Source organism: Microcaecilia unicolor, chromosome 7 (assembly GCF_901765095.1).
Source record: "Microcaecilia unicolor chromosome 7, aMicUni1.1, whole genome shotgun sequence".
NCBI lineage: Eukaryota > Metazoa > Chordata > Amphibia > Gymnophiona > Siphonopidae > Microcaecilia > Microcaecilia unicolor.
The window spans coordinates 91805884-91821067 of record NC_044037.1 but is presented as its reverse complement, the minus strand read 5'-3'; the positions used below and the strand labels follow the sequence as shown (position 1 = coordinate 91821067).

General features: G+C 43.5%; 1 protein-coding gene across 1 annotated transcript in view; it reads left to right on the top strand.

The window, feature by feature from the left end:
- NHSL2 (NHS like 2) overlaps positions 1 to 15184 on the top strand; it is a 575930-nt gene that overhangs the window by 548200 nt on the left and 12546 nt on the right. The window contains 1 exon segment of the mRNA XM_030209676.1: positions 9409 to 9541. Coding sequence (XP_030065536.1) covers positions 9409 to 9541 — 133 coding nt within the window.

Sequence of the window (15184 nt, the reverse complement as noted above, 5' to 3'; positions counted from 1 at the left end):
CACCAATAGCTTGTCTCGGACAAGCAGCTTCTGTCCAGTCTATCCTAAAAAAAAAACAGTCCACTGATTCCATGACCCCTTCTAATTTTTGTCTGATTTCAAACTCATGTTTCTTATCCAAGCTAACAAAAATGGTGGTCTTCATTCAAATATTTTCATATGTGGAACAAATCCATGCACTCCACCCACAATGTGACTTCAAGCAAGGTCATAGCACAGAAATGGTTGTTATATCTGTTCCATCATTGATGGGGACAGGTGGCACTATTGCTCTGGACCTTCCAGTGTTGTTTGACTTAGTCAACTGTCATATTATTTTTAGACAGACTATTTGATCTGTGAATATGAGGAACTGTCTATGACTGATTCTTATCATTTCTCTCTGGACATTCCTTTTCAGTAACTATTTCATCTACTAATTTCACTTCTTATGAACCTACGGGGCTCCCAAGGCTCTATTCTTTCCCCTCTCCTGTTCAACATCTTTTTAGTTCCCTTGCTGCTTTGCTTCAAAGCTTTGCCATAAATTCTTACTTTTACACTGATTATATTTTGTTTTTTTATTTCAGTCAACCTTGAGTCCCCTGAATTTTATTTTACCCCTCCAACTCTGCGTGAATATGATGGCATCTTGGCTTTTAACCAATAAACTGGTCTTAAACCATGATAAAGTAGTCACATGTTGGCTAACTGGTAGTGCTATCTGTCCCTCCATAGTCCCCACTCTTTTTGATTTGCCAATTTATCCTGTTGAAGCCTTTTGTTAGCTGGGTGTTATTCTTGATACCAGACTTTCATTTTGTGGTTTTTTTTACCTTGTCACATATGCTGTTTAAAGGACCTTTTGGATTCTCCTGTCTTATATACCCTCATCCATACTTTTTTGTTCACATTTTGATTACTGCAACTCAGTATATACAGGCATTGTCAAATACCAATTTAGTGCAAATCTGTTTTTATTGAATTGTATCAAGTCAGAAACAATAGCAGCCAATATATATGAAAACAGGTGAACATTTCAAACATTTTCACAAACAGCATTCATAGATCAAAACTAGTTGTATTAGAGAGCTTGGGTTCTTATAGCCCTATACAATAAATTGGGAATCAAGCTATTAACCCATCTATTCCCAACCCTTCCTACCCTCTCTCTCAAACTTAAATATTTAACTCACCCCCGGCCTCCCCTTCCAGATCCCAAACATTCCCCCGCCCTAACCAGGAAGTTCTTGTGTTGTCCCCTCTTGAAAACCATTAAGAGCGCTACTACGAGCTGCTGGGGAAATAATAAATAAATATGGTGCCTAAATATTTATGAAACTTTTTTGACGTTTTGGGTAATATCGTGCTCCCTGTGATTCTCACATGATTAGCGCATGGAGTTTATTGCACCATTACCAAAATGTGGGAGGTGAGGGCTGTAGCTAGTGATTTAAGATACATTTCTGAGCTAATATGTATGCTTTCCCCAGAAACAAACATTCTCCTTTCCCTCGGGCACCAGAACAAGGCAGATGTGTCAGCAAAACTCCCTCCAGAGACAGAAATAAAAAATAATCCAAAAGGCACTGCAAATAAAGCTAGAAAGCCACCCAGAATACCAGGGACAGGACCACATACCATGCGCAAAGGTGTTATCTGTAGTGTGACATTTCAGACAATGAGGGGTATCTATACAACCTGCAAGAAACACTCAATATTGTGAAAAACAGGCTCTCTGTAGTACCCTATAGTGGCATTCTGTAAGTTCCAACTGGTGAACCACCCGTGGAATAGAGTGAAACATCTGCAGAGTAATAGACAGCGCAGGGGTTATCCAAGATCCCATAACCATGCATCCTGCAGCCCCTCAAAGGAAAGGGCCTGTAGTTGTGCAGTAAGTAGTATATGAAACCACAAAATCGATACTTGGCCTGCTGCATCACCCCCCCCCCCCCCCCCAAATCTCCTGGAGTTTAGATGCAAATCTGGGAGTCATACTTTCAGCAGGCAGACTACAAAACTAGCCCGTCACCTGAAGGTAGCTAAAATAATCCCCTCCCCCCCCAGGAATTGAAAATTTCTGTAGCAGGTCTGCAAAAGACAACAAAGATCCATCCACCTGTAGCAGATGTTCTACGAACAATAGTCCCCGTGAGTTCCAGCAATGGAACACTACATTGTTTATACCAGGCAGGAAGGCCACATTCCCAACCAGCAGGAGTAACACACTACTAGTAAGTAACTGGCCCTTAGGTAAGAGCAAGTCTTTCCATAAATGCCAAAGAGGATGTAGCAGAATGCTATTATGGATTTGAGATGGCAACTTCTCAGCTGTTAGATGCAAGAAAGCCATAGGGTGCCATGGTCTAAAAAAATCCACTTCAAATCTATAATCGGTAAATCTAGAAGACTCCATACCCAGTCCCTCAGATGGCGTAACAGAGAAGCCTGGTTATAAAATTTAAGGTCTGGCATCCCTAAGCCCCCATGGTGCCAATCACTCAACAAACAAGTCCAACGTAACTTAGGTCACCTCCCCACCTAACAAAATTTACTGACCAATTTGTATAAAGCTTGAATATCCTTACGCAAAAGATGCAATGGAAGAGTTGGTAAGACATAGAGCCAACAGGAAAACAAGACCATCCGAAACAGCTGGATACGACCCCCCAAGGATAGGTTGGTGAGCCCACACATGATGCTGTCGGCTAGTGTCACAAGCAGTTTATCCACATTTAGATGATACAACCGACTAGGATCCATCGTCACACGAACACCTAAATATCGAAACACTTCTGTCACCCACTGGAGTGGGAAGGGCCCCCACTAGTCCCGCCGCATCCCTTCCGTATTAGCCAAAGCCTCCAACTTGTCCAAATTTAATCTAAACCCTACGAAGTCCCCATATTCCCTAAAGCTCTCCAATAAATTGGCTAAAGAAGTCTGAGGGTTTTGAAGATAGACCAAAAGTTCATCAGAGTTCGTGAGGATTTCCCTAATCAAGGGATCAAAAGTAAGTGCAAAAAGCAGAGGGAACAGCGGGCAGCCCGTACGAGTGCCTTGCTGAATCACAAACGTTGAAGTGAGGTGACCATTGACCCAGTGATGAGCCCTCTGTTAAGAATAGAGTGCAGAAATAGCCCATTCAAATAATCCATGGATACCATATGCTTCCAACACCTACTCCAGGAATCCCCAGACCACCCAATCAGACGCCTTCTGTGTGTTAAACCTGATGAGTAGTGCAGGGATCCCCTCAAGGTTCGTCCGCTCCAGTGCCACAATAATTTTCCTCATGTTTTCTGAAATTGCTCGACCACACAAAAAACCCACTTGTGGATCTGCCAGTAAGGTTGGTAAAATGTGCGAGAGGCGGTTAGCCAGGATCTTTGCAAACAACTTAGCCTCACAGATTAACAGAGAAATGGGACGAAATGATTCCAGACGATTCAGTTCTTGACCCAGCTTCAATAACGTGACCATCTGCACCAATTGCAGAGATTCCGGCAGAGAGTCTTTATCAATAAAAGTATTGAAAACCGCCATGGGGAGAGTGTCCGAAATGTACAGGTCCCAGGGCCACCTTGGGGCACATGCTGTGGACTTGCGCAGGAATAGCTCAATTTTGGAAAGTCTTATCCCAATATGTCTCCAGATTGTGGAAGGCAAGTTGGAAATATGACTGTGGACTACTACTGGGTCACCCTACTTTAGTCCACCCCATGCCGCCTGGCTTTACTGCATTTGTTCATAAGTCTATTATAGTAGCAAAGCAAGTAATTTTAGCGGAGTGGCTTTCATATACCCACCCGACACTTTTTCGGTGGCGAGCCCGTATGATATCATTGATGAGGATTGAACGGATGGGAGTTATGGATTTTAAGCGGCAGCCTGGAGTGTGCTTTCAACATACATGGACTCCTTTCCTACATACATTGACTCCTGCTGCTAGCCGTGTGACTAGATAAATATTCACTGTCAGTATAAAGGGGAGGGGAACGGGGGGAAAGGGAGGGGTTTTGAGATATGTTAAATTGTATAATGTTTGAGATGTTCATGCAGTGATGTGTACAAGGGTCTTTTGCATAATAATAAAAAAAGATTAAACATAAAAAAAGTATTGAAAACACGCATCAACAGCGGAATCAGGCTATCCCCAAGCAACTTATAGAACTCACTCCGATATTCATCCGGACCCGATGCCTTATGCAGGGGGCTTGTACAAATGACCCAACCCATTTCCTCTTCTATAATACAGGCATTCAGCTTATCCAGATCCCTGGGGGAGTCTGTAGGAAGATCCAAACTTGTCAAGTACACCATGCTATCCAAGTGAGAATGTGTGAATGTAAGCGAGCATAGAAGGATCAGAGCAAGTTGGCAATTCCCGCATCTGTGTTAACCACCTTACCTTGGTCATCCCGAACTGACAATATCTTGGCCAATCCCCGACATGTCTGAACCAGGTTAGCCAGTAGTTGACCGCTTTTATTAGCGTGTTTGTAGAGGTTATATTTATAACGAGCATCAGATTTCTGGGTAACTGCTGAAGGTGTGAGTTAAGAGCCTGCTGGGCCTCCATCAGCAGAGTTTTATAGTGTAAAGTGCAGTATCGGCCATATTGGCAGTGTAAATGGGTGACCCTCTGCTCCAGCCTCAACACCTCTCGCTGTCGAGCTTTCTTATGGTAGAGCATATACAAAAACATGGACTGATGAGACAAAGTCAGCACGGATTTAGTGAAGGGAAGTCTTGCCTCACCAATCTAATGCATTTTTTTGAGGGGGTAAGCAAACATGTGGACAATGGGGAGCCGGTTGATATTGTATATCTGGATTTTCAGAAGGCGTTTGACAAAGTGCCGCACGAAAGACTCCTGAAGAAATTGCAGAGTCATGGAATCGGAGGTAGGGTATTATTATGGATTAAGAACTGGTTGAAAGATAGGAAGCAGAGAGTAGGATTGCGTGGCCAGTATTCTCAGTGGAGGAGGGTAGTTAGTGGGGTCCCGCAGGGGTCTGTGCTGGGTCCGTTGCTTTTTAATGTATTTATAAATGACCTAGAGATGGGAATAACTAGTGAGGTAATTAAATTCGCCGATGACACAAAATTATTCAGGGTCGTCAAGTCGCAGGAGGAATGTGAACGATTACAGGAGGACCTTGCGAGACTGGGAGAATGGGCGTGCAAGTGGCAGATGAAGTTCAATGTTGACAAGTGCAAAGTGATGCATGTGGGTAAGAGGAACCCGAATTATAGCTACGTCTTGCAAGGTTCCGCGTTAGGAGTTACGGATCAAGAAAGGGATCTGGGTGTCGTCGTCGATGATACGCTGAAACCTTCTGCTCAGTGTGCTGCTGCGGCTAGGAAAGCGAATAGAATGTTGGGTGTTATTAAGAAGGGTATGGAGTCCAGGTGTGCGGATGGTATAATGCCGTTGTATCGCTCCATGGTGCGACCGCACCTGGAGTATTGTGTTCAGTACTGGTCTCCGTATCTCAAAAAAGATATAGTAGAATTGGAAAAGGTACAGCGAAGGGCGACGAAAATGATAGTGGGGATGGGACGACTTTCCTATGAAGAGAGGCTGAGAAGGCTAGGGCTTTTCAGCTTGGAGAAGAGACGGCTGAGGGGAGATATGATAGAAGTGTATAAAATAATGAGTGGAATGGATCGGGTGGATGTGAAGCGACTGTTCACGCTATCCAAAAATACTAGGACTAGAGGGCATGAGTTGAAGCTACAGTGTGGTAAATTTAAAACGAATCGGAGAAAATTTTTCTTCACCCAACGTGTAATTAGACTCTGGAATTCATTGCCGGAGAACGTGGTATGGGCGGTTAGCTTGACGGAGTTTAAAAAGGGGTTAGATAGATTCCTAAAGGACAAGTCCATAGACCGCTATTAAATGGACTGGAAAAATTCCTCATTTTTAGGTATAACTTGTCTGGAATGTTTTTACGTTTGGGGAGCGTGCCAGGTGCCCTTGACCTGGATTGGCCACTGTCGGTGACAGGATGCTGGGCTAGATGGACCTTTGGTCTTTCCCAGTATGGCACTACTTATGTACTTATGTACTTATGTACTTATGTAAGTTGAATAGGCCAGGATTTCTCCTCTCAGAATGGCTTTAGCGGCCTACCAAAACAAAATAGGGTCAGAAATATGTTCTTGATTAGTTTGCCCATATGTGATTTAAAGAATCTAGGAATTTATTATCCCAATATAACCATGTCAGGAGTTGCCAGCAAGGTGGACATTCCTTCCCCACGTAAAGTCTCAAGGTACCCCCACCCACACGTGATCAGAGACTTCAGTGAGTCCTATAGTGGAGGACTGAACCTCAGAGAAAAGATTCCTAGTGACTAAAATATTGTCTATCTGAGACATGGTGGAGTGTAATCTCTTTCCACAGGATGAAACGTATGGCACACATCCACCATGTCAAGGGCCCCACACAATCTCCTCAGCACTCCACGTAATGTCCTCCCTGATCTCTGTCCCTCATGTAATCTGTCTAACAAAGTATCAAAGACTTCATTAAAATCCACCCCCCCCCCCCATTATAATCAGGGTCCCCTTGTAGACATGTAAAAGCTTCAGCAGATTAGTATAAAATTTCTTGTTATAAACATTGGGTTCATAAATATTGCATAACACACATTTTACGCAATCCAAAGTAACCGCAGCCTCCACATAGTGACCCTGAGGGTCTAAAATAACTTTGTGTGTACATGTATTCCCTTTTTTACAAGAATGATCACTCCTGCCTTTTTGTGACATGCTGTAGCATGAAAGAACTCCCCCACCCACCATCACTTGAGCTTCACATTCTCCACCTTGTCCAAATGAGTGTCCTGCAAAAACGCCAATGAAGCCCCCCTACAATTTAAGGTTGTTAAGATTTTTTGGCATTTTATAGGGGAATTAGTACCCCCAACATTCCAAGTAATTACATTAAAACTCATGTAGTAGCACCCAAAGACATGTCTTACTTGCAGAACACAACCAAACATCAGGAGGGTGTCCCAGCCACCAACCTCCCTCCCCAATAAGGCACCATTCACTATTTCACACAATCAGCAACAAACCAGAGAATCACCTAGGAGCCCCAACACCACATAGAGAGACTTCCCAACTTCCCCTCCCCAAACCCCAACATCCCCGCCTGCTCCCCCCCCCCCAATCCTCCCAGTCCCTCCCCTGACCCTCCCAATCATCCTCAAAAACACCCATATGGTGTCCCAAACCTATAGAGGTCCTCCTTCCTGAGAACATCTGAAAAGAAAAATACACTGAAACTCTAATACCCTTGCTGATAAACCCTACCCAACTATCTTCTGCAGCAAAATTAGTGAAAAAACCTCAATAAATGACAGTCCCTTTCCTAGTGTTGCCACATATTGCAACTGTGTTTACAGCCAAAAGATGTTAACATCTCGGGTGCTGACCCAAAGTCTGCTCCTGCTGCCTCTGTTAAGGAACCATCTGTGTTGCCAGACTTGAACCTAGACCTGGAAATCCACGTACAGATCCTAAACATATAACCATTCAGGTAGATTTTGATTTGTCCAGTGTGTCTACAAACACCGTGGCTGCAGCTGTAGATTCAAAAATGTGTGTAGTTCCATTATGTGTTGCCCTCAACTTCGCAGGGTAAGCCAGTGCAAATCAAATCTGCTGCTGATACAATTTAGTGCAGATGGGAGAGAAAGCTTTGCATATTGCAGACACTACGGCTAAATAATCCTAGAATCACAAAACAGTGGTGTTTTTCATATTCCAATTTTTTACCCTTCCACAGAGCACGCAAAATGTCCATCTTGTGAACATAATTCAGAATTTTAAATATGACCACCCTAGGCTTCACAGCTTGCTTTTTTGTAACCCAAGCGGTGGGCCCGCTCCATCTAAAGGGGGCCATTCTGTTGGAGTTGCAAAGTTGGTTATTCATTTTTCCAGAAATGTCCGCAAGTCTCAATCGCACAAGTTGTCCCGCAAACCACTCAGACGAAGATTATTTCTTCGTGACCGGTTCTCTAGCTCATTCAGTCTCTCCTCCAAACCCCGCACTCTGGCACGCAGCTGTGGTGCATCATGCTCCAATGCCTGCACTGTGTCTTCCACATTGCTGACTCTGCTGCATCTGCTGAACTTCTTTAGTGAGAGTCTCATAATTCCCACTTTGTCCAGTACCTTTTGGAATTGCTTTTCCATAGAGGCTTCCACAGCCGCGCTCACCTCAACAACTATTTCTGCCACCCACTCAGAGCCTGCTGAAGGAGATGCCGGCGTGCTGTTATCTGCCATCTTGGCTAAGGGTATGCAGCTCTTCTTCTGATGTTTTTTGAGTGTTGCAGATGCCATCCGACAATATATTAGATGGAGAGTGGCAGCTGTGGCTGTTCAATATGCCAATATTCTCGGGTAAGGTAGGAGTCCTCAAACTTCTGTCTTCATCCGTCCACCACCCCCAAATGCCCCAGCATATGCCTGTTATGAATCCATTTGGCATGCTTGCTTTCTTTTTTGTGGCCCCTAAGTTATGGAATCAACTTCTGTCATCCATTTGTTCTGAATTGTCAATCCAAAAATTTAAAACTGCACTCAATACTCACTTTTTTGAGGTGGCTTTTGGATGCTTGAAGTCCAGTCCTGAATGATAAGTGGTTATCTGAACAAGTGACTGCTTAGCCCTTATCCTTTTGAACTGTTGTGTCCTGTTCTTTTTCTACATTTTCCTTTCCTTTCTTTTTATTAACTTAGTCAGTACACCACTTTGACCTTCTTGCCTAGTAAAAGCAATATAGGAACTCCTTAATAATAAAACAATCCCAGACTACAATTAGGAACACTATTTTGTTGATGGTACCAACAGGGCAAGAGTGACGGGGATTGTCCATGCCATAGGATAACTGGACCACCAGGTTCAGGGCTATTAGGCCCTCAATGATGGTGAAGTCCATAGGGGGTTGGGAGTGTGAATGAGGGGATGAGGGTTGTGATCGCAGAGGAAATGAATGTGATCAGGGGGAGGAGTGATCGACGCCATGGCCCCTTTAAGCTCTGGTCTAGGAGCATTAGGCTGCAGCTTTGAGGCCCGATGCTTCTGGACCATTGGAATAATGCTGCTTGTGAGTTGGCTCACAAGCAGAGTTATTCATTTACCACAGGCTTCAGCAGCCTGTTTTACACTGCAGGTTGCTGATTTCTGTGGTAAATCAAGTGTAGTAAAAGCATGCCTTTTACTGCACTATGACATCTTCCTCCCTCGATAATTAAAAAAATAAAGACTCCTAAAATCTATTGACTAAAATAATTTTTTTGTAAATCTGCTGAAAATCTCCTTTTTTTTCTAGTCTCTGGTAATTTATAGGAAACTGTACAGATCTTTTATATTTCTATGTATTGTCTACATTCTTTCAGGAAGCTCCATGGAAGCCATTATTGAAGAGAAGAGCTCTGTCAGTGATAAAACTGCAGAGTCTATAGTTGAAGATGATGATGATGTATTTATGACATCGCGAACAACGGAGGATTTATTTACTGTAATACACAGGTACTGGATGACCAGACCTTCTCCTGAACTCTCTCTCTCATTTCTTTCAACCTTTATATTAACATTTGTGAACAGTTTGCAATATCTTTCGAATAGAAAACAAAATCTAGATTTGATAAAAAGAGACCTAATACCTCTTTCCATGTAGGAAAAATGGCCCTCCAGGCTACAGTACCATGGAAAATTATGTTAAAACTGGAAATCAGTATATTTTCTTAGTGAGAAAGTCCTACAATCTATAAAGCATAAGAATTAAAATATCCTTTCTTTTGTTTCTGGTATAGCAAGTATGTTAATAATGTTATGACACCTTTGGGCTGATACTCAGTTATATATTCACCAGCAGCCAGTAAACATATAAAACTTCTCTATTTATGGATTTTCAGCCTGTATAAAGTAGTATTAGTCCAAATATCCTCCTTGAATGGCTGGATCTTATCTGCATAAGAAAGGGGCAAGAAATTATCTGGATAATAGTGATTATTTAGTTGCTGTCTGGATGAGATATATGTTTAGTTTAGACAAGATAAACAAAACTAAAATCCCTGCACATATCTGATTTATCTCTGGCTCCACCTGTTTTCACCACAGTGGGAGCAGGGTAATTTTTAAAGTGCGTTTTATATAGTTTTTTTTTTTCTATATGTAAGGTGGGTTGTACATATGGAAACAGGCTTTTATACATTTGCTGATAGGAACACAAGTTAGTGCCTACTATTAAGCAATCTATGCACAGGCTTTCATTGGACATATTGAAGCTATGGTAGAGTTATATTATACATGCATATTTTATATAAAATATGTGAGTATATGCATAGCTGTCAGACTCGTGAGTCCTTGTGCTGAGTCGAACCCTGACGTACCCTGAAGAGAAGGCGATCCCAGGTCTGGACTCGGCGGTCAGGCAACGCTGAGCCTTCACCTGCAATGACCGCCGTTCCCCAGAGGTTGAGCCCCTAGGTGCAGGCAGCCGGCAGGACTTATGAGAGCAGGGGCCAGGAGGAACAGGAGCTGAGGAGATGGTAAGGGTCAGGAGCCAGGTAGAAACCCAGAGGGCAAGAGGCAGGTGGCAGGCACGGAGAGGGTACACAGGCCAACAGGCTGGCAGCAGGCACACAGAGGAGTCAAGGAATACGCTGGGTCAGTAGGCAGGCAGCAGGCACAGAGAGTAGTCAAGGCAGATGCTGGGTCAGTAGGCAGGCAGCAGGCACAGTGAATAGTCAAAGTCCACACAGGGTCAACAGGCAGAGTTCAGAGGCAAGGATAAATAGGAAACACCACAGAACAGAGCTTAGAACCACCTACCGGAGTAGAAGCCGAAGCAACAGGGAGAAAGGAAGATCAGCTGAAATAGTGCTGGCGTCTGACGTCAGCAGCAGCCAGCTGATAGAGAGCAGCCATAGGGCAGGAAGGAGGAGGAAAGAATAACAGGCTGCCCAATAGGAGCGGAGAAGCAGGAGGGAACAACAGGAAGGGGAGCAGCCAATAGGGTAGGAGCAGCAAGAGAGGAGGAGCCAAGGAGGGAAGCTGTGGGGATACCCAATGCCAGCGGCACAGAAGGCAAGACGGAGCACTTCGGGAAGACAACAAGCGCACCCTCGGAAACAAAGGGGAAAGAAGATGGCGCAGAAGTGCAGGGAGGACGGGAAAATGAATGCGCCACCCAAGGAACCCCAATGTGCAGTGCACCACTGGTTCTGGTGGCGGGAATATCGCACCACCTGTGGAGACGCCAGCACCACCTGTGGAGACGCCAGAGGTCACAGTAGGGAACGTGACAATAGCATACAAACACGCAGTTACACCTGGCTTAGAGCAGGGGTAAATGTGCATGAGGGCATGTGTGCACTACTGGAGGTCATTGTAGGAACCTATTTTGTAAAGACATTAAGGGCCATATTCTGTAACTATGTGCGTAAATTTTGGAACGCCCGCGAAGTGCACATTTCCCCACCCACAGCCACACCCCTTTTGAACTGCGCGCATTGGAATTTAGGAGCAGTTCATTAAAGAATACACTTAGTGAATTGTGCGCATTATTTCTAACTAGTAAAAGAGGCCCGTTTCTGAGCAAATGAAACGGGCGCTAGCAAGGTTTTCGTCGCCAACACCCCCCCTCCCTCCCTGGCCAACCCCTTCATTGTTCTGCCATTGATCCGCCCCCAACATCATGATGTTTGACGCGAGGGCGGGGCCCGGAGCGATTTCCGACCCCCCCCCCCCGCCTCCCTGCCTCCTTCCCTGCCAACCCCTTCGTTGTTCTGCCATTGCTCCACCCTCGAGGGCGGGGCCCAGAGCGATTTTGATGGCTTCACCACCACGAACCTTCGAACCTTTTTGAAGGAAGTCAGGGCTTGGCTTCACTGACGTCAGCGTCCTCAGAACGTTGAGGGTGAGTTTTATTATAGTAGATTATTGCCAATTAGTGCTCATTATTGCTTGTTAATTGCTGTTATAAACACTGATAGCTCATTAAGCCAATTAAGTTACGCACATTATTATAGAATACTCCTTGAATTTGGCACAGATTTCTAGGCGTGCTATATAGAATCCATGGGTAAGTGCCTATGTTGCCTTTATAAATGTAATAGGCTTCTTTTTGGAATTTTCATAAGTATTGCCATACTGGGACAGACCAAAGGTCCATCAAACCCAGCATCCTGTTTCCAACAGTGGCCAATCCAGGTCACAAATACCTGGCAAGATCCAGAGCCCTATTTTTAATTCAAATCAGAATATTTCTGTCTGTAATTATGCTGATGACATTCTCCTGCTTGCTTTTCATGGTCCTGACTGGATCTCTTCATCATTCAATATATTTTATGCTGTTTATGCCAGAAATAGCAGTGGATTTTCCCCAAGTCAATTTAATAATGGTCTATGGACTTTTCATTTAGGAAGCTGTCCAGACCTTTTTTTAAAACCCGCTAAGCTAACTGCCTTTACCACATTCTTTGGCAATGAATTCCGAAGTTTAATTACACGTTGAATGAAGAAAATTTTTCTCTGATTTGTATTAAATTTACTACTTTGTAGCTGCATCGCATGCCCCCTAGTCCTAGTATTTTGGGGAAGAGTAAACAAATGATTCATGGCTATCTGTTCCACTCCACTTATGTAGACACTCTGTCATAATATTTGTCCCTACATGCTGAAAGCTTGTTTACAATAAACCTTATATGATCAGGGTAGACTAACTTAGCAATAAAACCTCCTTTCTATTTGCTGCCCAATAGCAAATATTTTAAGATCAACATGTAGGGACCCTTTTACTAAACTGCATTAGGTGCTTACAAAAAAATGGACTACAGTTTTTGAATGTGTGTGTGTTAAGTGCACACTAAATATATATATATATATATATATATATATATATATATATATATATATATATATATATATATATATATATATATACAGTGGGGGAAATAAGTATTTGATCCCTTGCTGATTTTGTAAGTTTGCCCACTGACAAAGACATGAGCAGCCCATAATTGAAGGGTAGGTTATTGGTAACAGTGAGAGATAGCACATCACAAATTAAATCCGGAAAATCACATTGTGGAAAGTATATGAATTTATTTGCATTCTGCAGAGGGAAATAAGTATTTAATCCCTCTGGCAAACAAGACCTAATACTTGGTGGCAAAACCCTTGTTGGCAAGCACAGCGGTCAGACGTCTTCTGTAGTTGATGATGAGGTTTGCACACATGTCAGGAGGAATTTTGGTCCACTCCTCTTTGCAGATCATCTCTAAATCATTAAGAGTTCTGGGCTGTCGCTTGGCAACTCGCATCTTCAGCTCCCTCCATAAGTTTTCAATGGGATTAAGGTCTGGTGACTGGCTAGGCCACTCCATGACCCTAATGTGCTTCTTCCTGAGCCACTCCTTTGTTGCCTTGGCTGTATGTTTTGGGTCATTGTCGTGCTGGAAGACCCAGCCACGACCCATTTTTAAGGCCCTGGCGGAGGGAAGGAGGTTGTCACTCAGAATTGTACGGTACATGGCCCCATCCATTCTCCCATTGATGCGGTGAAGTAGTCCTGTGCCCTTAGCAGAGAAACACCCCCAAAACATAACATTTCCACCTCCATGCTTGACAGTGGGGACGGTGTTCTTTGGGTCATAGGCAGCATTTCTCTTCCTCCAAACACGGCGAGTTGAGTTCATGCCAAAGAGCTCAATTTTTGTCTCATCTGACCACAGCACCTTCTCCCAATCACTCTCGGCATCATCCAGGTGTTCACTGGCAAAGTTCAGACGGGCCGTCACATGTGCCTTCCGGAGCAGGGGGACCTTGCGGGCACTGCAGGATTGCAATCCGTTATGTCGTAATGTGTTACCAATGGTTTTCGTGGTGACAGTGGTCCCAGCTGCCTTGAGATCATTGACAAGTTCCCCCCTTGTAGTTGTAGGCTGATTTCTAACCTTCCTCATGATCAAGGATACCCCACGAGGTGAGATTTTGCGTGGAGCCCCAGATCTTTGTCGATTGACAGTCATTTTGTACTTCTTCCATTTTCTTACTATGGCACCAACAGTTGTCTCCTTCTCGCCCAGCGTCTTACTGATGGTTTTGTAGCCCATTCCAGCCTTGTGCAGGTGTATGATCTTGTCCCTGACATCCTTAGACAGCTCCTTGCTCTTGGCCATTTTGTAGAGGTTAGAGTCTGACTGATTCACTGAGTCTGTGGACAGGTGTCTTTCATACAGGTGACCATTGCCGACAGCTGTCTGTCATGCAGGTAACGAGTTGATTTGGAGCATCTACCTGGTCTGTAGGGGCCAGATCTCTTACTGGTTGGTGGGGGATCAAATACTTATTTCCCTCTGCAGAATGCAAATAAATTCATATACTTTCCACAATGTGATTTTCCGGATTTAATTTGTGATGTGCTATCTCTCACTGTTACCAATAACCTACCCTTCAATTATGGGCTGCTCATGTCTTTGTCAGTGGGCAAACTTACAAAATCAGCAAGGGATCAAATACTTATTTCCCCCACTGTATATATATATATATATATATATATATATATATATATATATATATATATATTCTTTTAGGGAACATCTCAGGAGCAAAAAGTGGGCATTCCTGTGCTAACCAGTTATCACATCTACTTTACTGTGTGCTAACTGGTTAGCACATGAATAACACAGTTGCTCTTACCACCTGCAAAATAGGTGTTCGTAAGTGCTCCCATGGTAATTTAAAAAAAAATGTCTGTATGCTAATGGGAACATTAGTGTGTGGCCGTTATTGCAAAAAAAAAAAAAAAAAATAGAAAGTCAGGGTTTTTACAACTGCAGTAAAAATGGCCTTAGCTATTCTAGACCTAGTGCTTACAAATGGAGACAATGTTTCTGATGTTACGGTGGGAGATCATTTGGCATCTAGTGATCACCAAATGGTATTAAGACAAAGGAGGAGAGGGCTTATTTGATATTGAAGGTCCTAGATTTCAAAAGAACTAACTTTGCTGAGATGGGGAAATTTCTGAAGGAAGAGTTAGTTGGATGGGAACAACTGAAAGAAGTACAAAAGCAGTGGGCGAAACTGAAAGGAGCCATCTTAAAAGGTGACAAACCTTTATGTTTGTAAACTGTATAAAACTAAGAGGAAAAGAAGACCGCCCTG